Source organism: Mustelus asterias, chromosome 20, assembly GCF_964213995.1.
Source record: "Mustelus asterias chromosome 20, sMusAst1.hap1.1, whole genome shotgun sequence".
Lineage (NCBI taxonomy): Eukaryota > Metazoa > Chordata > Chondrichthyes > Carcharhiniformes > Triakidae > Mustelus > Mustelus asterias.
In genome coordinates, this window is record NC_135820.1 from 3121077 (window position 1) to 3148142 (window position 27066).

General features: G+C 48.6%; 1 protein-coding gene and 1 non-coding gene across 6 annotated transcripts in view; one reads left to right on the plus strand and one right to left on the minus strand.

The window, feature by feature from the left end:
* The window catches only part of LOC144508377 (urokinase plasminogen activator surface receptor-like), a 75492-nt gene that overhangs the window by 26860 nt on the left and 21566 nt on the right, over positions 1-27066 (plus strand). For 2 of the 5 annotated variants that reach the window (XM_078236241.1, XM_078236244.1), the window contains 4 exons: positions 5497-5625; positions 6224-6421; positions 9697-9831; positions 11592-12649. The exons of 2 other annotated variants lie outside the window; for them this stretch is intronic. In XM_078236241.1, coding sequence (XP_078092367.1) covers positions 5497-5625; positions 6224-6421; positions 9697-9831; positions 11592-11848 — 719 coding nt within the window. In that variant the 3' untranslated portion in view covers positions 11849-12649. Of the gene's footprint in view, positions 1-5496; positions 5626-6223; positions 6422-9696; positions 9832-11591; positions 12650-27066 lie in introns of those variants that run through there. One more of the 5 variants, XM_078236242.1, reaches the window with a different exon arrangement.
* Positions 16258-16330, minus strand: trnak-cuu (transfer RNA lysine (anticodon CUU)). Its single transcript has one exon. It is a non-coding gene; the product is annotated as a tRNA-Lys (tRNA).

Sequence of the window (27066 nt, forward strand, 5' to 3'; positions counted from 1 at the left end):
CATGAGAGGATGTTTTCATTCCCTCGGAAGTCTTCCTCTGGGACCTCATTACCGTCTTGGTTGACGTACTCAGGACCTGTCCTCCTGCGGCGACATGTAAGGGCCCGCAAGTCCGACCCGTTGGTCGAACAGGTCCATCCCCTCCACGCCAACCCTCAGTATGCCTATGTGGCATCCCTTGACGGGCGAGAGGACACGGTCTCGATCCGAGACCTGGCGTCAGCAGGGGACATGGAAACCCCTGTCGCTCCCATACCCCCTGTTACAAACCCCATAACTCTTGTTTCCCCTCCGGACACGGCGCGGGCAGCATCGGGACCATTACTTAACCCTTTTACTCCCGTGTACAGCTTGCCTGAGTCCAGAGGATGGTCACCACTTCAGGGCGTGTTGGAACTTCCTGGATTACCATCACCTCAGGGTCAACCGGCCCGTGAGTCTGTGGAGGAACAGTTGGACATCGCCTTGGGGAGAATGCCACTGCAAGTGCCTACTCTGGTGTCATCGCCGGTATTGAGGAGGTCACAACGACGGTGCGGTCCACCTGACCGTCTGAACTTATAGACTGATGACAAATTATTCTGTTTTTTGGTACCCCGCTGGCCTTTGTCTTCAAAGGAGGGGTGAATGTGGTGAACCATCGTTGGTTCCCACTGGATAGTACTGAGCCAGGGTCTGGCCAGTACTACAAGTATGTATATATGTTGCTGTTGGGGTTAGTGATGGGTTGTTCTACTTGTTGCTGTTGGGGTTAGGGTTGGGCTGTTACACCTTGTATTATAGTTATTGTGGTACATCCCAGTCGGGCTCCGCCTCCTGGGAGAGGTATAAAGGTCTCTGCTCTGTCTGGGACCCCTTAGTCTGGGATCGTGTATATAATTAGTAGCTGCCTTGTTACAGCAAATAAAAGCCTTTATTTCCTGAGCATCAAGCCTTGTGTGTGATAACGTGCATCAGAGAGAGAAAAGAGAAGTGAGAGAGAGAGAGGAAAGGAAAGGGAGAGAGAGAAAGAAAGGGAAGAGAGAGAGAGAGAAAGGGAAGGGAGAGAGAGAAAGGAAGGAGGAAGGGAGGCAAAGGGAATAGGGAAGGAAAGTGTGAATGGGAAAATGAAAGAAAGGAAGAGAGAGAAGGAAAAGGAGCAATGAAAGAAGAGAAAAAGAACAAATGTCTTGAAGAGAGAGAGGGAGAAAGAAAGGGAAGGGAGAGAGAAAGAAAGTTAGACAGAGAGAGAGAAAGGGGGAGAGTGAGAGAGAAAGAGAAGGGAAGGGGGAGAGAGAGAGGGAAAAAAGGGAGAGGGAAGGGAGAGGCAGAAGGAGAGAGAGAGGAAAGGGAAGGGAGAGGGAGAGAGAGAAAGAAAGGGAAGGGAGAGAGAGAGAGAGAGCAAAAAGGGAGAGAAAGAGAGAGAGAAGGAAAGAAAAGGAAGGGAGAGAGAGAGTGAAAGAAAGTGAGAGAGATAGAAAGGGAGAGAGTGATAGAGAGAGAAAAGAAAAGGGAGAGAGAGAGAAAGACAGGGATGGGAGAGCGAGAGAGAAAGAAAGTGCAAGAGAGAAAGGGAGAGAGTGATAGGGAGAGAGAAAAGAGAAGAGAGAGAGAGAAAGGGAAGGGAGAGAGAGAAAGGAAGGAGGAAGGGAGGCAAAGGGAATAGGGAAGGAAAGTGTGAATGGGAATGATGCGCGATATAACTCACGAGGCTAGAGATGCTCGAGGAAATAAAGGCTTTTATTGACTACTACAATAGAGCTACCATATATAATACACGATCCCAGACTGAGGGGTCCCAGACAGAGCAGTGACCTTTATACCTCTCCCAGGAGGCGGAGCCCGACTGGGATGTACCACAATAACTATAATACAGGTAGAACAGCCCAACCCTAACCCCAACAGTAACATGTAGAACAGCCCAACCCTAACCCCAACAGCAACATATATACAGACTCATAGTACTGGCCAGACCCTGGCTCAGCACTACCTGGTGGGAACTAACGATGGTTCACCACAGGGAAAACAAAAGAGAGGAAATGAGAGAAGAGAAAAGAACAATGAAAGACGAGAAAAAGAACAAATATCTTGGAGAGAGAGAGAAAAGACAGATCCAAATATGGAAAGCACAAACATTTTTGAACATATTTATAGTAGCATGGCCCCTTTAAGGGGGTGGTCCTTTGAGGGTAATATGATCAGGCAAGAGCCTATGGAGAGGCAGTGCGGGAAGCCAAGCCAATGGGGGTGTGAGGATGTGGATGGGAGGAGTTGGGGGTGCGAGGATGTGGATGGGAGGAGTTGGGGGTGCGAGGATGTGGATGGGAGGAGTTGGGGGTGTGAGGATGTGGATGGGAGGAGTTGGGGGTGTGAGGATGTGGATGGGAGGAGTTGGGGGTGCGAGGATGTGGATGGGAGGAGTTGGGGGTGCGAGGATGTGGATGGGAGGAGTTGGGGGTGTGAGGATGTGGATGGGAGGAGTTGGGGGTGTGAGGATGTGGATGGGCGGAGTTGGGGGTGTGAGGATGTGGATGGGTGGAGTTGGGGGTGCGAGGATGTGGATGGGTGGAGATGGGGGTGTGAGGATGTGGATGGGAGGAGTTGGGGGTGTGAGGATGTGGATGGGAGGAGTTGGGGATGTGAGGATGTGGATGGGAGGAGTTGGGGGTGCGAGGATGTGGATGGGAGGAGTTGGGGGTGTGAGGATGTGGATGGGAGGAGTTGGGGGTGTGAGGATGTGGATGGGAGGAGTTGGGGGTGTGAGGATGTGGATGGGAGGAGTTGGGGGTGTGAGGATGTGGATGGGAGGAGTTGGGGGTGCGAGGATGTGGATGGGAGGAGTGTAGACGTGGAGAGCAATATGTCAGACCCTTAATGAATCAATACTTGAAGCCACAATGAGTTGCTTCTGACTTTATGATTTGATTTATTATTGTCACATGTATTAGTCTGCAGTGAAAAGTATTGTTTCGTGCACGCTATATATACAAAGAATACCGTTCATAGAGAAGGAAAGGACAGAGTGCAGAATGTAGCGTTACAGTCATAGCTCGGGTGTAGAGAAAGATCAACTTAATATAAGGTAGGTCCATTCAAAAGTCTGACGGCAGCAGGGAAGAAGCTGTTCTTGAGTCAGTGGTCAGTGAGTCAGTGGTCAGTGACCTCAGACTTTTGTATCTTTTTCCCAATGGAAGAAGGTGGGAGAGAGTATGTCTGGGGTGCGTGGGGTTCTTGATTATGCTGGCTGCTTTTTCCAGGCAGCTGGAAGTGTAGACAGAGTCAATGGATGGGAGGCTGGTTTGCGTGATGGACTGGGCTTCATTCATGACCTTTTGTAGTTTCTTGTGGCCTTGGGCAGAGCAGGAGCCATACCAAGCTGTGATGCAACCAGAAAGGATGCTTTCTATGGTGTATCTGTAAAAGTTGGTGAGAGTTGTAGCTGACATGCCAAATTTCCTTCGTCTTCTGAGAAAGTAGAGGCGTTGGTGGGCTTTCTTAACTATGGTGTCAGCATGGGGGGACCAGGACAGGTTGTTGGTGATCTGGACATCCAAAAACGTGAAGCTCTCGACCATTTCTACTTTGTCCCCGTTGTTGCAGAAAGGGGCATGTTCTTCACTGCGCTTCCTGAAGTCGATGACTCTCTCCTCCATTTTGTTGGCATTGAGGGAAAGGTTATTGTCATTGCACCAGATCACCAGATTCTCTCCCTCATAGCAATATTTGAAATTATACCTCGCTCTACATCACTTTGCAATGGCAGCAGGGTGGGTGACCAGAGGGCTTAGGTTTAAGCTGGTTCAGAGGTGACAGAAGGAAACTTGTTTTTAAGCTACTAATGGTTCAGGTTTGGAATACACTTCCTAATATGATACCAAATTCTACAGCAGCCTTTAATTTAACCCAGACAAATACAAGGTGATGCACTTTGGGAGATCCAATTCAGGTGAGAGATATAAAAGATGGCAGAACCATCAGGAGCGTAGACACACAGAGATCTGGGTGTGAAGTTCCACAGATCCTTAAAAATGGCAGCACAGGTGGAAAGGGTGTTGAAGAAAGCATGAGGCTTGCTTGCCTTCATCAGATGGGGCATCGAGTATGAAAGTTGGCAAATTACGTTACAGTTGGTTAGGCCACATTTGGAATACTGTGTCCAATTCTGGTCACCACTCTACCAGAAGGACATGGAGGATTTGGAGGGAGTACAGAAAATGTTTACTGGGATGTTGCCTGGTATGGAGGGTATTAGCTATGAGGGGAGATTGAATAAACTGGGATTGTTGTCCCTCGAAAGACGGAGGCTGAGGGGCGACCCGATAGAAGTTTATAAAATTATGAGGGGCACAGATAAGGTGAAGAGTTGGAAGCTTTTTCCCAGGGCAGAAATGACAATTACAAGGGGGCACAAGTTCAAGGTGAGAGGGGAAAGGTTCAGTGGAGATGTGCGGGGGAAGGTTTTTACACAGAGGGGAGTGGGGCTGGAATTCACTGCCAAGTGAGGGGGTTGAACAGTTGCATTAGTGACATTTAAGACTTATCTGGTTAGATGCATGAACAGACAGTGGGGGGGTGGAGGGGAAGAGAGGGATATTAGTGGTTGGTCTAGATATGACAACATGATCGGCGCAGGCTTGGTGGGCCGAAGGGCTTGTTCCTGTGCTGTGCTGTATAATTGGCTGCCATGTTTCCCACATCGAAACACTTCAAAAAAGATTCCATTGGCTGTAAAGACTTTGGAATGCCCTCCGTTCTTTTTCATTTTTCTCTTCTCCCTCTCCTCTCTTTCCAAACGGCTCACCTTCCTGTTTTTTGCCTGATCTGACTCCTACCCACACTGCAGCCCAAGGAAATGGTGACTATTGTACCCATGACTTGGAGAAGGTGGCTTGAGCAAAGCTCCTAATGGCAGAAGCACGGCTTCCTCCACACACACAGCAGCAGCACTCCCTGTCAACATTTCCAACTTTCTATGGTGCATCTGGAAACGTTGGTGGTGGACATACCGAATTTCCTTCGCCTCCTGAGAAAGTAGAGGCGTTGGTGGGCTTTCTTAACTATATTGTCGGCGTGGGGGGACCAGGACAGGTTGTTGGTGATCTGGACACTTAGAAACTTGAAACTCTCGACCATGTCCACTTTATCCCCGCTGGTGTAGACAGGGTTATGTCCTTCACTACGCTTCCTGAAGTTGATGACTATCTCCTTTGTTTTACTAACATTGAGGGAGAGATTATTGTCATCACCAGATTCTCTCTCTTTCCTGTACTGCTGAGCTAATGTTTATCTCTCAATAACATATTCGGTCATTGATCTCATTGCTCTTGTGGGATCTTGCTGTGTGTTAGTTGCAGGCCTCATTTCCCTTTATTACAACACTGACTGTGCCTCACACCTACCCCACTGTCCTCTGAGAAGCTCAGGAACATTGTGCCCGATTATAAGGTCTGTACATTAGCTCCATTCAATAGGACTGAAAGAGCGATGGGTGATTTATGCTTCTTTGTTCTGTTACAGCCTCGACTCTGAAATGTGTGACTGACTCTGACAGTTGTGACAACCCGACAGGAAATTGCACGCAGCAGGAAGTGTGTGATCCAGCTCAGAACCTGAACTGTCGAACTATCTCAGCCACGCTGACATTGGGTGAGAATTCTCCAAATAATGTCTTCAATTCAGTGCAAGATTGCAAAGGTACAACAGTGGACAGACAGACAGACAGAGTCAGACAGACAGGGGGACTGAGATATAGATGGAGGGATGAATTATGGATGGATGGATAACATACTTGACGGTGTTGAAGAAGATTGAATTGGAGGAGTGCAGAGATCTGCACTCACGCACTAAGGTTGACTATGAGGGAGAGGCGATGGCCTAGTGGTATTATCGTTCGACTATTAATCCAGAAACTCAGCTAATGTTCTGGGGACCTGGGTTCGAATCCCGCCACGGCAGATGGTGGAATTTGAATTCAATAAAACAATATCTGGAATTAAGAATCTACTGATGACCATGAAACCATTGTCAATTGTTGGAACAACCCATCTGGTTCACTAATGTCCTTGGGGGAAGGAAATCTGCCGTCCTCACCTGGTGTGGCCTACATGTGACTCCAGAGCCACAATAATATGGTTGACGCTTAACAATGGGAGCAAAATGAACAAGCTGCCTTCAATAGGTTAGGGGCAGGAACCCGTCTGCATAGTCCTCATATTCAATAATATTCATGGTTCTATATCCACAGGTGGAGTACTCCAAAAAAGCCTCATTAACGGGTGTGGGAACTGTACAGGAAATCTGTCCTTCAATAGCAGAAGCTGGTCAGTGGACATGATGGAACAGTGCTGTCAATCTGATTTTTGCAACAACCAAATAATCGCAGGTGTGACATCAAGCTATACAGGAGAAGGTTTAACGAAGAAGACAGCATGGTGGCACAGTGGTTAGCACTGCTGACTCACAGTGCCAGGGTCCCAGCTTCGAATCCCGGCTTGGGTCACTGTCTGTGAGGAGTTGCAAATTCTCCCCGTGTCTGCTCTGGGTGCTCTGGTTTCTTCCCACACTCCAAAGATCTGCGGCTTAGGTGGATTGGCCGTGCGAAATTGCCCCTTAGTGTCAGGGGGACCAGCTAGGGTAAATGCATAGGGTAAATAGGGACTGGGTGGAATTGTGGTTGGTGCAGACCAGATGGGCCGAATGGCCCCCTTTTGCATTGTAGGCTTCTATGATTCTATGATTAATGTGCAAAAGATAAAGATTTTCCAGCTGCGCCTGTCCCAAAACTGGAAAATCCCGCCTGAGGTCAACGGACCTTTGCATGGGCCACTCCCCACCTGCTACGATTCCCGTGGCGGACAGGACAGGAAAATTGCCCCCAAAGTATAACAAGGTTCAGATGAAGAGTCATCCAGACTCAAAACATTGGCTCTATTCTCCCTCCACAGGTGCTGTCAGACCTGCTGAGATTTTCCAGCATTTTCCACTTTTGTTGTGCAACAAGGTGTGTAGTTGTAGTCATAGTGACATTAGGGGATACAAAGAAGACAAAATGACCTATTGAGTTTAGTGAGAGGATTTGAGTATAGGGATTGGGATGTTTTGCAGCAATTGTCTCGGGCGTTGGTGAGGCCACACCTGGAGTATTGTGTGCAGTTTTGGTGTCCTTATCTGAGGTAGGATGTCCTTGCTATAGAGGGAGTATAGTGAAGGTTTACCAGGCTGATTCCTGGGATGGCAGGTCTGTCACATGAGGAAAGACTCAGTCAGTTAGGATTATCTTCACTGAGGTTTGGAAGAATGAGAGGGGATCTCATAGAAACTAATAAAATTCTGACAGGGTTAGACAGGGTGGATTCAGAAAGAATGTTCCCGATGGTGGGGGGAGTCCAGACCTCGGGGACATAGTTTGAGGATAAGGGGTAAACCTTTTAGAACTGAGGTGAGGAGAAATTTCTTCACCCAGAGGGTGGTGAATGTGTGGAATTCACTATCTGACCAAAGTAGTTGAGGCCAAAACGTTGTGTGATTTCAAGAAGAAATTAGATATAGCTCTTGGGGCTAAAGGGATCGAGGGATATAAGAGGGAAGGGGGGGATCAGGATATTGGACTCGATGATCAGCTGTGATCATAATGAATGGCGGAGCAGGCTCAAAAGGCCGGATGGTCTACGCGTGTTTCTGGTTTCTATGTTTTTATGAGTCTTTAAGTGGATGTCTTGGAGTTGTGGCCTAGTAATCCTGCGGCCAAGACAGAGGGTTAGGAATCCCAAGCAATTTCGTAGAGATTGACATCATATAAATAAGAGCCAAGAGGAGAGATGACCAAAACCTCTGGTCGAAGAAGGTGGACCTGAGGGCCCTTTAAGAAGGAGAGAGGTGGGGCGGAATGGTTAGGGAGGGAGTTTCAGAGCTCGGTGCTCTAGGAAGAGAAAAGGCATGACTGCCCAGGGGGACATTGGCAACGGAACCCGAAGACGTGCTGGGGGGTCAGAATTGCAGTAGGGCAGAGCTGGAGGAGGTTGCAGAGACAGGAAGGGATGAAAAACACACTCCAGCAATTACAAAGTGGAAAATCGCCTCTCGTCCATCCAGACAGCAGCCATACAATTGTCTATCATAATATATACACTCTGCATCCCAACCTGAAACAAAATGATCCACTGGGAGAAGCTAGAGAGCTGATTAAAAACGTCTTACTGTGTTTATCCCAGTCCAACGTTGGCGTCTCCACATCATAAAAAGTCCAGAGACATTAGGCTGAACAACCGAGTCTTGGAGCAGAATGCTAAGTAGTTTCACAACACCAGGTTAAAGTCCAACAGGTTTATTTAGTAGCATGAGCTTTCAGAGTGCTGCCCCTTTATCAGGGCTTTAACCTGGTGTTGTGAGACGACTTACTGTGCCTACCCCAGTCCAACGCTGGCAACTCCGCATCTTGCAACAGAATGGTATGGAGTCATAGAATCCCTGCAGTGCAGAAGGAGGCCATTTGGCCCTTCAGTTCTGCACCAACTCTCCAACAGAGCATCCCACCAGCCCCTATCCCCACAACGCCACATGTTTACCCCGCTAATTCCCCTAACCTACAGATCTTTCGACACTAAGGGGCAATTTAGCATGGCCAATCCACCTAACCTGCACATCTTTGGACTGTGGGAGGAAACCCATGCAGACACAGGGAGAACATGCAAACTCCACACAGTCACCCAAGGCTTGAATCGAACCCGGGTCCCTGGTGCTGTGAGGCAGCAGTGCTAACCACTGTGCCACCGTGCCACCCGTACGTCCGCTCTTCGAAATGTTTTCATAAGTGTAGAAGCATTGGTCACTTTCTGGATTCTCTTGCCTTTGGCCTTGGGGGAGGGGAGGAGTGGTATGGTGGTGGCAGGAAATAGCGGCAGTTTTAACTGTGATTATGAGAAGTAAGGTAGAGCCTAATTTAGTGTTTTTGGGCATTAAGAAAGGGTTAATAACTTCAATTGGATTCAGATGCCTGCCGTGTAATGTGGCTTTTTTAAACAACATTAAAGTGATGCGTGAAGCTATTCAGCCAACCACAGGCTGATGCCTCCACAGTGAGCCAATCAGCAGCCAGAAGAAGCCGGCCTGTGATTGGCTGAATAGTTCCGCTGCATTTGTCAAATTAGATCAGTTAGTTGTGACTGCACGGGATTGGCTGGAATGTCAGCTCACGGGATTGGCTGGAATGTCAGCTCACGGGATTGGCTGGAATGTCAGCTCACGGGATTGGCTGGAATGTCAGTTCGTGGGATTGGCTGGAATGTCAGCTCACGGGATTGGCTGGAATGTCAGCTCACGGGATTGGCTGGAATGTCAGTTCGTGGGATTGGCTGGAATGTCAGTTCACGGGATTGGCTCGCCTTGTCTTGTCAGCCTGGATCTGAAATGTCTCAACTTGTTGAGACTCTGAATTGGATTTGATTTGATTGAATTGGAAAAGTATAAAAAATCTGGCCGATAAGTCAGATTCCAGAAAGTCTATTTGGTTCCGAGAATTAACAGGAGGGGATATTTTTCGACTCGTTCATTTTGGGCTCTCGCCCCGGCCTTGTTTTTTGGGGGGGCGGGGGGGGTCCCGAGCCAAGGAATTGGTGTGTTTCATTGTATATTCTCCCCTGGATGGGGGTGTGCGATCACACAGTCCGTCTGATAATGAACAAATCTGATGAGTTATCTTCCTTTCTGTGTGTTGGTCAGAGAAAGCGAACACCACCTTGAACGGCCTCGAGTGTTACGTGTGTCCAACACCTACGGCCGGGACGTGTGAAGATTCCTCAGAAATGGTGAAGTGCGCAGGGTTGCAGACGAGGTGTTTCAACTCCTCTGTCATGTGTGAGTCTTCGATTTTGCTCTGCTAATTACATCCCAATGTAACGTCATGATCGCCCCCAACAGAACACCACCCTATCTCTTGGCCTCCCTAGTTGATCTTTCTCACCACCCTAGCTATGACTGTAACATGACACTCTGCACCCTCTCCTTTCCTTCTCTGTGAACAGTATCTTTTTCCCGATGGAAGGCGGTGGAAGAGAGAATGTCCGGGGTGTGTGGGGTCCTTGATTATGCCGGCTGCTTTTCCAAGGCAGCTGGAAGTGTAGACAGAGTCAATGGATGGGAGGCTGGTTTGTGTGATGGACTGGGCTTTGTTCACGACCCTTTGTAGTTCCTTGCGGTCTTGGGCAGAGCAGGAGCCAGACCAAGCTGTGATACGTCCGGAAAGGTTGTTTTCTACGGTGTAACTGCGAACATTGTTGAGAGTCATAGCAGATATACTGAATCTCCTTAGTCTTCTGAGAAAGTAGAGGTGTTGGTGGCAAGGCATAAGAGGGCAACACAAGGAGGGAGCAAGATGCTGCCAAGCCAACCAGTGACCCATTGGCACACATTCCCTCCAACACCATTTTCAAGTTTGCTGATGATGCCACCGTAGTGGGTCGGATTTCAAACAATGATGAGACAGAGTACAGGAAAGAGATAGAGAACCTGGTGAACTGGTGTGATGACAGTAGTCTCTCCCTCACTGTCAGCAAACAAAGGAGATTGTCATCGACTTCAGGAAGCCTTGTGCAGGACATGACCCTGTCTTAACTATAGTGTCGGCATGGGGGGACCAGGACAGGTTGTTGGTGATCTGGACACCTAAAAACTTGAAGCTCTCGACCATTTCTACTTAGTCTCCGTTGATGTAGACGGGCCATGTCCTCCACAAGGGATGCCAGCTTTGAGGCGCGCTGTAGTTGTCCGAGGAGACGTAATAACCTCCCCTGCAGTTGAAGGCAGCCCATGGCACCCTTCCTCTACGCCAACCGAGCTGGGTGTATAACCAGTAACTGTTCTTGTTTTGTGAGGAGACTATGGAGTGACCTCTCCATGGGGCGTGCCTTGGCGGGATATATGGTTGCCCAAGCATCCATCCCCCTAACTCCTGCCTCTAGGCCTTGCTGATGGGGTCCGAAGGACTTCAGAGCACGAGGATTGGCACCAAATTGGCCGCAAGCTCTGCTGGAACATGTCAAAAATGATGCGTGACCGTCTTACGGGGTTGCACTCCCAATTTTTTTGTTCACTCCCTTAGCCTTAGTCCCACCCGAGACACCCACAAGGCAGTGGTGCTCCTAGCCCCGGGTATGACCTTGACCAGGTGCTGTCAACCCAGAACCAGCTGGGCCCAGTTCATCCGAAGGCAGGGACGACACCCCCTGAAGTCACTCTGCTTGGCAGGCCCCTACCCTAGGAACACCGGCATAACCCCAGCGCGACAGCTGGGCAGTACGGTGGCACAGTGGTTAGCACTCCTGCCTCACAGTGCCAGGGACCCAGGTTCGATTCCCATCTTGGGTCACTGTCTGTGTGGAGTCTGCACATTCTCCCCGTGTCTGCGTGGGTTTCCTCCGGGTGCTCCGGTTTCCTCCCACAGTCTCAAAGACGTGCTGGTTCGGGTGCATTGACCTGAATAGGCGCTGGAGTGTGGCGACCAGGGGAATTTCACGGTAACTTCATTGCAGTGTTAATGCAAGCCGACTTGTGACGAATAAATAAACTTTAACTTTTAAAAATTTTGGAACAATGACGTGACTTATTCTTTTTTGCAGATTTGCGTCAGAATTACAGCATTAAAGGCTGTGCTTCCGAGAGCCTCTGCGAAAACCCAGACGCTGTGCGAATTCTTCAGCTCCAGCCGCAGCGAGATTTCTATTGCTGCAATAGGAGTGGGTGCAATCATAGGAGCCCGAACATCACAGCACAGATAATGGCAGATGCCAACAATGGGGTAGCGAATAATGACAACCCTTCTGTTCGCCCCCTTCTTGCCCTGACATTAATTATTCTGATGCCATGTCTGTTTTAGCTCCCGGCTTTGGGAAATGTATTCTGAGCTGTGCTGGACTTGCCTTTCTTGTGACGATACTGTGCCTTTAAGAAATGTACTTTAATCATGTCTTTGCAGATTTTTCAAGCAATTCCTTTGCAAGATTTTACATGCACCGTTTTGTCTGCGACTGGGATCCTTGAATTGTTTCTGAAGCAATATAATGGGCATCATGTTTGTTTATTTTTAATCTGGCCTAATGCAGGGTCCTGGAGTTTTGTGGCCCTTTTGGAATTGTTGGGTTGCGCATGATTGACAGGTCAGGTGATGCCTGGGAACAGACTCTTTTTCCCGCAGAGAAGTCCAAGGTTGTAGTTCCATTTTGCTCAGATGCTGTTTGGACGTGAACAGTAGCTGACTCTTTTCCCCCTCTCTCTGGAGTTGAAAATTCTGCTGTCTGTGAGTTGCTGTTAGCAGCTAATGGGAAGAAGGCAGTGGATGTGATTCTCCCATCCTGCTGTGCTAATGTGTTAGCGCAGCGGGCCAGGAGAATCTCGTGGCGGGCGATATTCAGGATTCACGCATGCGTTCCCGCCGCGATTGCGTCTCCCAGCGCAGGATTTCCAATGGTAGCTGCTCTGTGCTGGAAATTGGCGGGAAGACACAGAAGTTGTTTTAATATGGCTTTGCATGACATTTAAATATGACTAGCGGACCCGGGACTGAAGTATTGTGAGCAGTTTTGGGCCCCATATCTAAGGAAGGATGTGCTGACCTTGGAAAGGGTCCAGAGGAGTTTCACAGGAATGATCCCTGGAATGAAGAGCTTGTCGTATGAGGAATGATTGAGGACTCTGAGTCTGTACTCGTTGGAGCTTAGAAGGATGAGGGGGGATCTTATTGAAACTTACAGGGTACTGCGAGGCCTGGATAGAGTGGACGTGAAGAGGATGTGTACACTGACAGGATAAACTAGAACCAGAGGGCACAACCTCAGGCTAAAGGGATGATCCTTTGAAACAGAGATGAGGAAGAATTTCTTCAGCCAAAAAGTGGTGAATCTGTGGAACTCTTTGCCACAGACGGCTGTGGAGGCAAGGTCATTGAGTGTCTTTATCATAGAATCATAGAAGAATCATAGAAACCCTACAGTGCAGAAGGAGGCCATTCGGCCCATCGAGTCTGCACCGACCACAATCCCACCCAGGCCCTACCCCCACATATTTACCCGCTAATCCCTCTAACCTACGCATCTCAGGGGCAATTTTAACCTGGCCAATCAACCTAACCCGCACATCTTTGGACTGTGGGAGGAAACCGGAGCACCCGGAGGAAACCCACGCAAACACGAGGAGAATGTGCAAACTCCACACAGACAGTGACCCGAGCCGGGAATCGAACCCGGGACCCTGGAGCTGTGAAGCAGCAGTGCTAACCACCTTGCTACCGTGCCACCCGCTCGATCACTGCCCACCCCCACCGACCCTCGCAATGCTGGCTCTTGCTGGTCACCCACCCGGACCATTCCCGGGCCCAGCCCCCACCCAGCCTCTCAAGACAGAGATAGATAGGTTCTTGATTAATAAGGAGATCGGGGTTATGGGGAAAAGGCAGGAGAATGGGGATGAGAAAAATATCAGCCATGATTGAATGGCGGAGCAGACTCGATGGGCCGAATGGCCTAATTCTGCTCCTATGTTGTATGGCCCTCCCCCCACCAGAGTGGTTCACTCCAGCGGGGATTAGACTAGCTCCCCACTAACGGGGAACTAGCAGCCTGACCCCACTGGAATGAAGAGGGGGGGGCAAGGGGGGGCCCACCAGAGGGCAGGAGAGAGGTGTCCCTTGGGCATTAGCATGCTGGCAGTGCCAGCCTGTGCCCCCGGCACTGTTCAAAGGGCAAAGTGCCAATGCGCGGGGGCACCTTGGCACTTCCCACCAGACGTGGGTCAGCCTGCTGGGCTGGGGGTTGGCACTGTGGGAGGGGGGGCACGAGATTGTGGGGGGTGACTGTAGGGGTAGGGGGGTATCGCTAGGGGCGGCTGGAGATTGCGGTGGGCCGGGAGGTGGGGGGGTGGGGGCTGGGCCCGGGAATGATCCGGGTGGATGACCAGCAAGAGCCGGCATTGCGAGGGTCGGTGGGGGTGGGCAGTGATTGAACTGGCTGGCACTCCTTAGGCCGGCAGTGTGGGGCCACTGCGCATGTGCCAATCTCGGCACTAAGAGTTCAGCACGTGCGCAATGGCCCCCTCAGTGCGCTGATTTCAGCCTCTTCAACGGGCTACGTTCCAACTATTGATTTTTAATGATATTCACTCTGGTGGCCTCTGCAGTGTACAGAGTGAGGGAGATTCTTCTCTGAACTCCCACTGAAAACAACAGCGTGAATTCATCCAGTTTTTACCCAAATTCGACACACGGAATTTTTTTGGGAGAATTCAGCCCAGTGTTTTTGCCTCTTTGTCTCTCCACAGGCATGCTGAAAGTTCCAGATCGGAAAGCTTCAGGGTTTTAATCCAACATTCAAAGGAACAAATTGCAGCAGGTGTTAAAAAGCTGCAAAACCCAGCTTCGTGTGAGCAAACTTGTATTTTTTGTGCCAAGACTTGAAAGAGCTGCAGGCTTATGCGGTGTTGTTTGACTTGGAAGATCAGAGGTAGCTAGCTGTTAAGATTGATATAATCTGTTGTTTTTTTGCAATTGGTAAAGGTTCTTGCTATTATTGCTTATTATATGTTAACTGTGTTCTCAAATAAACTTTGTTTGATAAAAGCACCCTTGAATCATACCTGGAGTGAAACATCTTATGCTCACGAATGCCAAACCGAGAGTCTGGGCTATATTTACAAAATACCTTGGAGGTTCTGGCCTGGGTCTTAACAAAACTTTCTCATGTCATTCAATTGGCTCAGGTGGGAGGGGTCTCACCTCTCAGTCAGATGGTTGTGTGGTTGAGATCCAGTCCAGTGATTTGAGAATAATACTCCCAGTGAGGTACTGAGTAAGGTTCAGTACTGAGGGAGTGCTGCACTGTCAGAGGGTCAGTACTGAGGGAGTGCTGCACTGTCAGAGGGTCAGTACTGAGGGAGTGCTGCACTGTTAGAGGGTCAGTACTGAGGGAGTGCTGCACTGTCAGAGGGTCAGTACTGAGGGAGTGCCATACTGTCAGAGGGTCAGTACTGAGGGAGTGCTGCACTGTCAGAGGGTCAGTACTGAGGGAGTGCCACACTGTCAGAGGGTCAGTATTGAGGGAGTGCTGCACTGTCAGAGGGTCAGTGCTGAAGGAGTGCTGCACTGTCAGAGGGTCAGTACTGAGGGAGTGCTGCACTGTCAGAGAGTCAGTACTGAGGGATTTTTTTCTGGGAGTGAGATTGGTGACTGGAGTGTCTTGGCGCCTTAAGGAGGGGGGGCATTTCCTGCAGGCCACCCAATAGATTGCCCCGATGGGAAGTTGAGCCAATTGGCAGGAGGACGTGAACTTTTACCGTTGGTTGAGGAGGGACTGTTGATGAAGCCTTTTCCGAGTCAAGCCACATCTAGTGGGAGGAAACTGGAGCACCCGGAGTAAACCCACGCAGACACGGGGAGAACGTGCAGAGTCCGCACAGACAGTGACCCGAGCCGGGAATTGAACCCGGGTCATTGATTTGATTTGATTTGATTTATTATTGTCACATTTATTGGGATACAGTGAAAAGTATTGTTTATTGCGCTCTATACAGACAGAGCATACCGTTCATTGAGAAGGAAAGGAGAATATAGTGCAGAATATAGTGTTACAGTTATAGCTAGGGTGTAGAGAAAGATCAAACTTAATATAAGTTAGGTCCATTCAAAAGTCTGATGGCAGCAGGGAAGAACATGTTCTTGAGTCGGTTGGTACGTGATTTCAGACTTTTGTATCTTTTCCCGATGGAAGAAGGTGGAAGAGTGTGTGTCCGGGGTGCTGAGGCAGCGGGAAGTGTAGACATAGTCAATGGATGGGAGGCTGGTTTGTGTGATGGACTGGGCTTCATTCACGACTCTTTGCAGTTTCTTGCGGTTTTGGGCAGAGCAGGAGCCACAGCAAGTGTGATACAACCAGGAAGAATACTTTCTATGGAGCATCTGTAAACGTTGGTGAGAGTCGTTGCTGACATGTCAAATTTCCTTAGTCTTCTGAGAAAGTAGAGGCGTTGGTGGGCTTCCTTAACTATAGTGTCAGCATTTTGGGGGGGACCAGGATAGGTTGTTGGTGATCTGTAAACCTAAAAACGTGAAGCTCTCGACCATTTCTATTTCATCCCCATTGATGTAGACAGTGGCATGTTCCCTTCTACACTTCCTGAAGTCGATGACAATCTCCTTCGTTTTGTTGACATTGAGGAAGAGATTGTTGTTGTTGTACCAGCTCACCAGTTGGCTCTGTGAGGCAGCAGTGCTGACCACTGTGCTGCCCAAAATGATGGCACCCAATATGGGGCTTGAACCCATGACCATGAGATTAAGAGTCTCATGCTCTACCAACTGAACTAGCCGCACTATTGAATCGTAAGAATTCTTCTGCTTCGTATCATGGTGTCTTGTGGCTTTAGTCTTTTGATCAATAACTGGGAGTTTGGGTTTGAAAGCTAGTCATTCTTTCTCTCCTGAACCCTCATCTCCCCTCAACCCCCAACTCCTCTCTCCTTTTCAGAACCATGAGGTCAACTTTGTCCTGAAACCACCCTCCCCCCTCCCCCACCCACGCCCCGTCCTCCCACCCACCAACTCTCTTCTTCCTGCTCCCCTATTTCCTCCCCCATCTCTCTACAGGCTCCTCTCTCTCTTCCTGCATATTTGCTTTTTGTAATCATTGTTGCAAACATTTTAATCCTTCCCTTACATGGAACAAGAAACCAGTTTATCAGGAGCTGATGTGTGCTTCTTTTCACCTCAAACAATTGCTCACAGTTCCGAGGAAGTTTGCCCATTGTTCAACCACAGAGGGAGGGAGGGAGGGATTGTCAGTCGAGGTGATACGTGAGAAGGGGAGGGAGAGAGAGAACGAGCCGGGGATAGCATCTCCCTCCCAGCAACACAAAGTGTGCCAGCTTTAGCCTGAACTGCTTCATTAAGTCTCTCGGATTTCAAGACATGTCTACAGAATAGAGCCTTGGCAGGAACCTCAGTCAGGGTCACCAAGGGGTCAGCAGTGATCTCAGTCAGGGTCTCCACCAGGGGTCAGCAGTGACCTCAGTCAGGGTCACCAAGGGGTCAGCAGTGACCTCAGTCAGGGTCACCAAGGGGTCAGCAGTGACCTCAGTCAGGGTCACCAAGGGGTCAGCAGTGATCTCAGTCAGGGTCACCAAGGGGTCAGCAGTGACCTCAGTCAGGGTCACCAAGGGGTCAGCAGTGATCTCAGTCAGGGTCACCACCAGGGGTCAGCAGTGACCTCAGTCAGGGTCACCAAGGGGTCAGCAGTGACCTCAGTCAGGGTCACCAAGGGGTCAGCAGTGACCTCAGTCAGGATCACCACCAGGGGTCAGCTGTGACCTTTGTCAGGGTCACCACCAGGGGCCAGCAGTGACCTCAGACAGGGTCACCAAGGGGTCAGCAGTGACCCTCAGTCAGGGTCACCACCAGGGGTCTCCAGTGACCTCAATCAGAATCACCCAGGGGGTCTGCAGTGACCTCAGTCAGGGTCACCAAGGGGTCAGCAGTGACCTCAGTCAGGGTCACCAAGGGGTCAGCAGTGACCTCAGTCAAGGTCACCAAGAGGTCAGCAGTGACCTCCATCAGGGTCACCAAGGGGTCAGCAGTGACCTTAGTCAAGGTCACCACCAGGGGTCAGCAGCAGTGACCTCAGTCAGGGTCAGTACCAGAGGTCAGTAGCAACCTTACTCAAGGTCACCACCAGAGGTCAACAGGAACATTAGTCAGGGTCACCAACCAGGGGTCAGCAGAAGCATACGGGCTGCCACCAGGGGTCAGCAGGTGTTGTTGAGCTAGAATGTTCTCCCAAACTCCTACCGTTCTCTGAAGTTGAGATGTTAAAGCATTGTGATATCGGAACAGTTCCAACATTGCGTGAGACCGCGGTTGATGTGTGACCTCACTCGACCTCCCTTCAAACAAGCACCAATCAATCTCTGATTTTAAATTAACAATTGAGCAAGCATCAATTGCTATTTACAGAAGATGGTTTCAAATTACAACCATCCTTTGTGCATGGAAGTCTTCCTAATTTCACTCCTGTAAGGTATGCCCTCTTGTGTTTCAATTCTGTCCCTCATTCTAAACTTCTCAGTCTGTAGAGATAGTTTCACCCTATCTTTAATTTCTCCCTCTATTTTTCCTCATAACATTAACACTTTGATCAAGTCATTCCTTGACTTTCTAAATTTCAGGGGATCTCGTTTAGAAGGTCCCCTTCTCAATTCAACCCTTAGCATCCAGGTATCATCCAGGTAAACCTACTCTGCACTCACCCCAAGATCAATATATCCTTCCCAAGGTGTGAGGCTCAGAACTGCTAACAATGACTCCAGCTTCATAGAATCCATAGAATCCCTACAGTGTAGAAGGAGACCATTCGTCCTACTGAGTCCTCACCGGACCTCTGAAAGAACACTCCACCAAGGCACACTCTCGAGCCCTCTCGCCACAACCCTGCACGTTTACCACAGCCAATCCACTGAACCTGCACATCTTTGAAGTGTGGGAAGAAACCGGAGCACCTGGAGGAAACCCATGCAGACACGGAAAAACGTGCAGACTCCACACAAACTTGCACACCTTTAGACACTAAGGGGCAATTTAGCATAGCCTATTCACCTAACTTACACATCTTTGGACACCAAGAGGCAAGTTAGCATGGCCAATCCACCTAACCTGCACATCTTTGGACATTAATGGGCAATTTAGCATGGCCAATCCACCTAATCTGCACAGGTTTGGACATTAAGGGACAATTTAGCATGGCCAATGCACCTAACCGGCACATCTTTGGATACTAAGGAGCAATTTAGCATGGCCAATCCACCTAACCTATAAATCTTTGGACACTAATGGGCAATTTCACATAGCCAATCCACCTAATCTGCACAGGTTTGGACATTAAGGGACAATTTACCATGGCCAATGCACCTAACCTGCACATCTTTGGACACTATGGGGCAACTTAGCATAGCCAATCCACCTAACCTGTACATCTTTGGACACTATGGGGCAACTTAGCATGGCCAATCCACCTAACCTGTACATCTTTGGACATTAAGGGACAATTTAGCATGGCCAATCTACCTAATCTGGTTAAACCAGGGCTTGTATTAGTGCAGTGTTGTGTAGCAGAGTGGGGGAAGGATTGAGCCATTCAGCAATGGGGGTGGGGGGTGGAATTGGCTGTTCAGGTGTAGGGGTGTCAGGGGTTCCGAGGGTGTGGAGGAGAATTGGGGGCCCAATAATACGGGCGGAGTGCTGAGCTGGGGATTAGGGACGGGGGAAGTAGAGTCGGGCATTCAGGAGTGGGGGAAGAATAGCAACATAGTAAATGGGAGCTGGAGAAGGCCAGCGGGGAGGGATTGGAGAGTTGAGGGTTCGGGAACGTTAAGCGTGCAGGAAAATTGAATTTCCCCCTCTTTCCCAACAGCAAATTCCTTTGAAGCCAGTGCATCTCCACAGGAAGTGACATCACAAGGTCAACGTTACTCCAATATGGCCACCGCCTTGTTAAGGCCTGAAAGTGGTGGCCCAGAAATCAAATTATCCTCATTCACTTTGAGTTTATTACGTTTCTTCAGATTATAACTCAAAATTCAGAACAGATTCTGCTTCCAATTAAAAGCAAGTGACTGCGGATGCTGGAATCTGAAATAAAAACAGAAAATGCTGGAAAATCTCAGCAGGTCAGACAGCATCTGTGGAGAGAGAATAGAGCCAATGTTTCGAGTCTGGATGACCCTTCGTCTGTAAAATCCCGACAGTGCAGAAAGGGACCACTTAGCCCATCAAGCATGCACCGACTTTACAACAGAGCATCCCATCCAGGCCCTATCCCCGTAACCCCACGTCGTTACCTCTAATCCCCCTAACCTACAAATCTTAGGACACTAAGGGGCAAGTTAGCATGACCAATCCAACAAACCTGCACATATTTGGAAACTAAGGGGCAATTTAACATGGCCAATCCACCTAACCTGTACATCCTTGGACACTAAGGGGCAATTTATCATGGCCAATCCACCTAACCTATACATCTTTGGACTGTGGGAGGAAACTGGAGCACCCGGAGGAAACCCACGCTTTTCTGTATTAATAGTCCAGCGATAATACCAGTAGGCTATCACCTACCCATAATTTTAAAGTTTATTTATTAGTGTCACAAGTAGGCTTACGTTAACACTGCAATAGAGTTACTGTGAAAATCCCCTGGTCGCCACACTCTGGTGCCTGTTTGGGTACACTGAGGGGGATGTTAGCATGGCCAATGCACCTAACCAGCATGACTTTTGGATTGAGGGAGGAAACCAGAGCACCCGGAGGAAACCCACACAGACACGGGCAAATGCAATGTTAGCATTCATGTCGAGATGGCTAGAATACAAGAACAGGGATGTTTTTCTGAGGCTGTATAAGGCTCTGGTCAGACCCCATTTGGAGTATTGCGAGCAGTTTTGGACTCCATATCTAAGGAAGGATGTCTGGTCTTGGAAAGGGTCCAGAGGATGTTCACAAGAATGATCCCTGGAATGAAGAGAGGAAAGGTTGAGGACTCTGGGTCTGTACTCGTTGGAATTTAGGAGGATGAGGGGGGATCTTATTGAAACTTACAGGATACTGCGAGGCCTGGATAGAGTGGACATGGGGAGGATGTTTCCACTGGTAGGAAAAATAGAACCAGAGGCACAACCTCAGGCTGAAGAGGTGATCCTTTAAAACAGAGATGAGGAGGAATTTCTTCAGCCAGAGAGTGGTGAATCTGTGGAACTCTTTGCCGCAGAAGGCTGTGGAAGCCAGGTCATTGAGTTTTCTTAAGACAGAGATAGATAGGTTCTTGATTAACAAGGGGATTAGGGGTTATGGGGAGAAGGCAGGAGAATGGGGATGAGAAAATAATCAGCCATCATTGAATTGCGGAGCAGACTCGATGGGCCGAGTGGCCTAATTCTGCTCCTATATCTTATGGGGAGAACAAAGACAGTGACCCAAGGCAGGAGTTGAGCCCAAAGTCCCTGGCACTGTGAGGCAGCAGTGCTAAACACTGTGCCACCGTGCCACCATAGAAATCCTGGAAGTATAAAGGCTGTTCCTTCACTGTGTCTGGGTCAAAATCCTGAAACTCCCTCCCTGACAGCATGGTGGATGTACCCACACTTCAGGGAGTGCAGCGGATTCAAGAAGGCAGCTCACCACCACCTTCTCAAGGGCCAATTAGGGATGGGCAATATGTACTGGCCGAGCCTGCAACTGCCACTTACATCGAATAAATTAAGAAACAGCCACATATCACTCAGACAAGGATATTGCTTCAACACACTCCCCAGTTTGGAATGGAATACAACTTGCGCACATTTAATGGTGCCAGGAGTTAATATTTGAATTGAAATAACTGCCACGAAAGTGCTCTAGTTAATAAAAAAGTCTCACCTTCAGTCACTGGACCATAAAGGATGAAAATGCCAGAGAACACTTTATCATGATTTGATCTTTGATGTTCCTCGTACAGAGCAGTGATGCAAACCTCTCCCTCCTCCACGCCTTGTGAATGATGTCTATCGGTCAGCAACTATATGCATGAGGGGCAGGAAGTACTGCCACATCTAGAACTTCCATTTTCTGTTGTTTGCCGTTTGCCAACGTTGCTTCACTCTCAGCACTGCGCCAATGCGTAGATTCATCAAAGCAAAATTCTGCAGGTGCAGGCAATCTGAAATAAAAACAGAGAAGGCTGGGAAAAACGCAGCAGGTCAGCACGCATCTGTGATGAGGGAAACAGAGTTAACCTTTCATCCCTCGTGTGACACTTCTTCAGAACAATCACTGGGGCCGGAGTCCTCCAATGTCATACGCCCCATCACCCGCGGCCAGCGAGTACGGAGAATTTGGCGCTCAGCCAAATCTTCACTCACTGCAGCGGGACTGGTGAATCCAGCCGTGAGCGAGGTCGGAGAATTCCGGCCGGTTGTTGTACTGTCAGCTTACTCAAGGGGCGGCCCAGTGGCACAGTGGTTAGCATTGCTGTCTCGCGGCGCCAGGGACCCGGGTTCAATTCTGGCCTCGGCTCACTGTCTGTGCGGAGTTTACACGTTCTCCCCGTGTCTGCGTGGGTTTCCTCTAGATGCTCCGGTTTCCTCCCACAGTCCGAAAGATGTGCAGGTTAGGTGATTGGCCATGCTAAATTGCCCCTCGTGTCAGGGGATTAGCAGGGTAAATATGTGGGGTTACGGGAATAGGGCCTGGGTGGGATTGTGGTCGGTGCAGACTCGATGGGCCGAATAGCCTCCTTCTGCACTGTTGGGATTCTATGATTCTATGATTCTTACTCCCTGCACAGGATCTGGGTTTGCTACACAACCATTTTGATTTAATTTGATTTTTTAAATTTGATTTGATTCATTGTTCTCATATGTAGTGGGATACAGTGAAAAGTATTGTTTCTTGCATGCTATACAGAAAAAGTGTATTAAGTCCTCGGAGGCAGAAGTCCCCTCACCAAAATCCCTTTATTTACAAGTCTGACAATAGCATACAGAGTGCTTTCCATTAGCAGTTTACACCAGGAGTCCCAGAGGAACTGACACTCCTGGTTAAATACAAAGCAGGAGGTCCCCTGATTGGCCCATCAATTTGGCCCTCAATCAGGGAGCTCATATTCTAACAGGCCAACCTCAATTGCCTGATTAAAGTCATTACACAAAGCATGCCGTTCATAGAGAAGGAAAGGCGAGGGTGCAAAATGTAGTGTTACAGTCATAGTTAGCATGCAGAGAAAGATCAACTTAATGTGAGATAGGTCCATTCGAAAATCACCTCACTCTTGCCGGCCCTATATTGGGATGGTGTGAGGGGGACAGTTAAAATGAAGAAATTCAAGCTCATCACTTACATTAAAAACCGACGGATAAAAATTGGGATTTGTCATCCAGTCTGTTTTCAGACAAATATGAAAACTGAGAGATCTCTTTTGACATGTACACTTTTTGTCAATGATGCATTCGATCCAGACTGACAGAATGTCCCCACCATAGAATCCTTACAGGTCCACCGAGTCCACACTGACAACAATTATACCCAGGCCCTATCCACATAACCCCATGTATCTACCCCACCGGTCCCCCGACTCTAAGGGGCAATTTAATGGGTTGTATTATAGACCACCCAATAGTCAGCGAGAATTGGAGGAACAAATCTGCAGAGAGATAGCAGACAACTGCAGGAAACATAAAGTTGTGATAGTAGGGGATTTTAATTTTCCACATATAGATTGGGACTCCCATACTGTTAAAGGTCTAGGCAGGTTAGAGTTTGTAAAATGTGTTCAGGAAAATTTTCTAAATCAATATATAGAGGTACCAACTAGACAGGATGCAATATTAGATCTCCTATTAGGAAACGAGTTAGGACAAGTGACGGAAGTGTGTGTAGGGGAACACTTTGGTTCCAGTGATCATAACGCCATTAGTTTCAACTTGATCATGGATAAAGATAGATCTGGTTCTCGGGTTGAGGTTCTAAACTGGAAAAAGGCCAAATTTGAAGAAATGAGAAAGGATCTAAAAAGCGTGGATTGGGACAGGCTGTTCTCTGGCAAGGATGTGAATGGTAAGTGGGAGGCCTTCAAAGGAGAAATTTTGAGAGTGCAGAGTTTGTATGTTCCTGTCAGGATTAAAGGCAAAGTGAATAAGAATAAGGAACCTTGGTTCTCGAGGGATATTGGAACTCTGATAAAGAAGAAGAGAGAGATGTATGACATGTATAGGCAACAGGGAGCAAATAAGATGCTTGAGGAGTATAAAAAGTCCAAGAAACTACTTAAGAAAGAAATCAGGAGGGCTAAAAGAAGACATGAGGTTGTTTTGGCAGACAAGGTGAAGGATAATCCTGAGAGCTTCTCCAGGTATATTAAGAGCAAAAGGATAGTAAGGGATAAAATTGGTCCTCTTGAAGATCAGAGTGGTCGGCTATGTATGGAACCAAAAGAAATGGGGGAGATATTAAATGGGTTTTTTGCATCCTTATTTACTAAGGAAACTGGCATGGAGGCTATGGAAATAAGGCAAACAAGTAGGGAGGTCATGGAACCTACACAGATTAAAGGGGAGGAGGTGCTTGCTGTCTTGAGGCAAATCAAAGTACATAAATCCCCAGGACCGGACAGGGTATTCCCTCGGACCTTGAAGGAGACTAGTGTTGAAATTGCAGGGGCCCTGGCAGATATATTTAAAATGTCAGTATTCACGGGGGAGGTGCCGGATGATTGGAGGGTGGCTCATGTTGTTCCGTTGTTTAAAAAAGGCTCAAAAAGTAATGCGGGAAATTATAGGCCGGTAAGTTTGACGTCAGTAGTAGGTAAATTATTGGAAGGAGTATTAAGAGATAGGATCTACAAATATTTGGATAGATAGGGACTTATTAGGGAGAGTCAACATGGCTTTGTGCGTGGTAGGTCATATTTAACCAATCTATTAGAGTTTTTCGAGGAGGTTACCAGGAAAGTGGATGAAGGGAAGGCAGGGGGTGTTGTCTACATGGACTTCAGTAAGGCCTTTGACAAGGTCCCGCATGGGAGGTTAGTCAGGAAGGTTCAGTCGCTAGGTATACATGGAGAGGTAGTAAATTGGATTAGACATTGGCTCAATGGAAGAAGCCAGAGAGTGGTAGTGGAGGATTGCTTCTCTGAGCGAGGCCTGTGACTAGTGGTGTGCCACAGGGATCAGTGCTGGGTCCATTGTTGTTTGTCATCTATATCAATGATCTGGATGATAATATGGTAAATTGGATCAGCAAGTTTGCTGATGATACAAAGATTGGAGGTGTAGTGGACAGTGAGGAAGGTTTTCAAAGCTTGCAGAGGGATTTGGACCAGCTAGAAAAATGGGCTGAAAAATGGCAGATGGAGTTTAATGCAGACAAGTGTGAGGTATTGCACTTTGGAAGGACAAACCAAGGTAGAACATACAAGGTAAATGGTAGGACACTGAAGAGTGCAGTAGAACAGAGGGATCTGGGAATACAGATACATAATTCCCTAAAAGTGGCATCACAGGTAGATAGGGTCGTAAAGAGTGCTTTTGTTACATTGGCCTTTATAAATCAAAGTATTGAGTATAGGAGTTGGAATGTTATGGTGAGGTTGTATAAGACATTGGTGAGGCCGAATTTAGAGTATTGTGTGCAGTTTTGGTCACCTAATTACAGGAAGGATATTAATAAGGTTGAAAGAGTGCAGAGAAGATTTACAAGGATGTTGCTGGGACTTGAGAAACTGAGTTACAGAGAAAGGTTGAATAGGTTAGGACTTTATTCCCTGGAGCGTAGAAGAATGAGGGGAGATTTGATAGAGGTGTATAAAATTATGATGGGTATAGATAGAGTGAATGCAAGCAGGCTTTTTCCACTGAGACTAGGGGAGAAAAAAAACTAGAGGCCATGGGTTAAGGGTGAAGGGGGAAAAGTTTAAAGGGAATATTAGGGGGGGCTTCTTCACACAGAGAGTGGTGGGAGTGTGGAATGAGTTGCCAGATGAGGTGGTGAATGCGGGCTCACTTTTAACATTTAAGAAAAACTTGGACAGGTACATGGATGAGAGGGGTGTGGAGGGATATGGTCCAGGTGCAGGTCAGTGGGACGAGGCACAACAATGGTTCGGCACAGGCAAGAAGGGCCAAAAGGCCTGTTTCTGTGCTGTAATGTTCTATGGTTCTATTTAGCATGGCCAATCCACATAATCTGCACACCTTTGGACAGTAAAGGACAATTTAGCATGGCCAATGCACCTAACCTGCACATCTTTGGATATTAAGGGCAATTTAGCATGGCCAATCCATCTAACCTACACATCTTTGGACACTAAGGGGCAATTTAGCATGGTCAATCCACCTAACCTGCACATCTTTAGACACTAAAGGGCAATTTCCCCGTTGGACACTAAGGGGAAATTTAGCATGGCAAATCCACCTAACCTGTACATCTTTGGACACTAAGGGGCAACTTAGCATGGTTAATCTAGCTAACCTACACATCACTGGACAGTAAGGGGCAATTGAACATGGCCAATGCACCTAACCAGCACATGTTTGGACACCAAAGGGCAATTTAGCATGGCCAATCCACCCAACCTGTGAGGGTCAGTGAGTGAGGGTCAGTGAGTGAGGATCAGTGAGGGTCAGTGAGGGCCCGAGTGAGGGTCAGTGAGCGAGGGTCAGTGAGTGAGGGTCAGTGAGCGAGGGTCAGTGAGGGTTAGTGAGGGTCAGTGAGTGAGGGCCAGTGTGTGAGGGTCAGTGAGTGAGGGTCAGTGAGTGAGGGTCAGTAAAGGTCAGTGAGGGTCAGTGAGTGAGGGTCAGTGAGTGAGGGTCAGTGAGTGAGGGTCAGTGAGCGAGGGTCAGTGAGGGTTAGTGAGGGTCAGTGAGTGAGGGCCAGTGTGTGAGGGTAAGTGAGTGAGGGTCAGTGAGTGAGGGTCAGTGAGGGTCAGTGAGGGTCAGTGAGTGAGGGTCAGTGAGTGAGGGTCAGTGAGTGAGGGTCAGTGAGGGTCAGTGAGTGAGGGTCAGTGAGGGTTAGTGAGGGTCAGTGAGGGTTAGTGAGGGTCAGTGAGTGAGGGTCAGTGAGTGAGGGTCAGTGAGTGAGGGTGTGAGTGAGGGTCAGTGAGTGAGGGTCAGTGAGGGTCAGTGAGGGTTAGTGAGGGTCAGTGAGTGAGGGTGAGTGAGTGAGGGTGAGTGAGTGAGGGTCAGTGAGTGAGGGTGAGTGAGTGAGGGTGAGTGAGTGAGGGTCAGTGAGGGTCAGTGAGGGTTAGTGAGGGTCAGTGAGTGAGGGTCAGTGAGTGAGGGTCAGTGAGTGAGGGTGAGTGAGTGAGGGTCAGTGAGTGAGGGTCAGTGAGTGAGGGTCAGTGAGTGAGGGTCAGTGAGGGTCAGTGAGGGTCAGTGAGTGAGGGTCAGTGAGTGAGGGTCAGTAAGTGAGGGTCAGTGAGGGAGAGTCAGTGAGGGTCAGTGAGTGAGGGTCAGTGAGGGTCAGTGAGTGAGGGTCAGTGAGGGTCAGTAAGGTCAGTGAGTGAGGGTCAGTGAGTGAGGGTCAGTGAGTGAGGG